This window comes from Eufriesea mexicana, unplaced genomic scaffold (genome assembly GCF_001483705.2).
Source record: "Eufriesea mexicana isolate 0111107269 unplaced genomic scaffold, ASM148370v2 scaffold124, whole genome shotgun sequence".
In the NCBI taxonomy this organism is placed as follows: Eukaryota; Metazoa; Arthropoda; class Insecta; order Hymenoptera; family Apidae; genus Eufriesea; species Eufriesea mexicana.
The window spans coordinates 2275637-2277087 of NW_016908357.1; the positions used below are offsets into that span (position 1 = coordinate 2275637).

Here is a 1451-nt window from a genome sequence, read left to right on the forward strand (position 1 = left end):
GTTATCCTCTCTATTCGCAAAATTTAAAGGGACTCTAAGTAACGAAAAATAACGAAAAGTACGAAAAATTTCGAATATTTTTTAAATACGAGTAACCATTTCCTTAGAAAATTTCCTCGACTTAAATTCATCTGTATTCAAATTATTCGTGCATTTATTTATTTATTTATTTATTTATTTATTCGAATAAAGGAGCATAAATGCCTGATATATGATAGAGAAAGTGGGGTACAGTAATTGTGAAATATCGCGTCATCGATCAAACAAGGAAATGTCGTATTTCTTACTTTATCCGTCGCATTGATTTCGATCCTGGGCACATTGGAAAGTGCGGTTATCATAGTCGGGTGACCAGCGCTGGCTGCATGATGAAGTGCAGTTGCACCGGTGATGTCGGTTGCATCTCCGTTCAGCAATTCCACAGCCTCCGCGAGGTATTCCACAACGCGAACGTTGTTGCCTTGAGCAGCACACATTAAGAGAGTATGTTGTTTCTGTGACAAATAGAACCGACGGTTACGTGTATCGCTTTTCCAATGAATATCGTTGCAGCGTTGGCCTGGTTGCAACGCCGGCATGTAAATCTTTTAAGAGACACCATTGTCGTTGGACCAAACGAAGTAGGACACGTCTGGAAAGGAGACGTCCTTTACAAATAATTTCGAACGTCTTCATCGAGAATTTCCCACAGTCGCGATGACTTTTCCTCGAAGGTAAGAGCACGTTCGAGGCGGGCTTCAATCGCGAGAAAGAATCTGAGAAGGAATCGTGACTCGATTTCGCGATTCTATACGAGCACGATGCTTGAAATTGTCCGCCTGTTCTCTACCATAACTGGAATTCTTTTTCCGGCAAGTTTCGCTTGGTCCGAAAGGCTTGAAATTGATTCGATTGGTGTCTTTATTTAGCAATGGGTCACCAATTGATCGATATAATTATAGATATACCTTGTTTACCGCTGACACGTTTGCCCCGGCGTTGATTAACATTTTCACGGCGTCCCTGTGTCCGTAACGCGCAGCCATGTGTAACGGACGCATGCCGAACTTGAAACGTGGCAAATGCAATTAATTACATTATGTTACATTTATATCAAATTTTCACGCACACGAGCCACCGGTTTATTCGCGTTTTCGGTATAATTAATACCGAAATTCTGCCCGATGGTGGATACGAAAAATGCCAAGTGGCGTGGAAATTTAAAAATAATTACCCTCAGGTCGGAATGGCGAATATCTCGGGAACAGTCAGTCGAAATATCATTCGTACATTTATTCCCGTCGATTAACTGATTCCGTTCGTGTTCGTTTAATTAAAATAAATGTTTCGATAGTACCGTTTTGGGTGCGATATTACCTTGTCTCTCGCCTCGATGTCGCATTTTGCTTGTATCAACATCTCGATGATCTCCGTGTTTCCCTTCGATGCGGCCCAGTGAATTGGCGCTCTTC

At 41.9% G+C, this 1451-nt stretch overlaps 1 protein-coding gene across 1 annotated transcript in view; it reads right to left on the reverse strand.

Moving 5' to 3' along the window:
* The window catches only part of LOC108555410 (ankyrin repeat and death domain-containing protein 1A), a 16149-nt gene that overhangs the window by 4398 nt on the left and 10300 nt on the right, over positions 1 to 1451 (reverse strand). The window contains exons 4-6 of the mRNA XM_017911036.1: positions 1357 to 1445; positions 948 to 1046; positions 288 to 494 (exon numbers count right to left, since the gene is read on the reverse strand). Of these exons, the coding sequence (XP_017766525.1) occupies positions 288 to 494; positions 948 to 1046; positions 1357 to 1445 (395 nt within the window). The remainder of the gene's footprint in view (positions 1 to 287; positions 495 to 947; positions 1047 to 1356; positions 1446 to 1451) is intronic.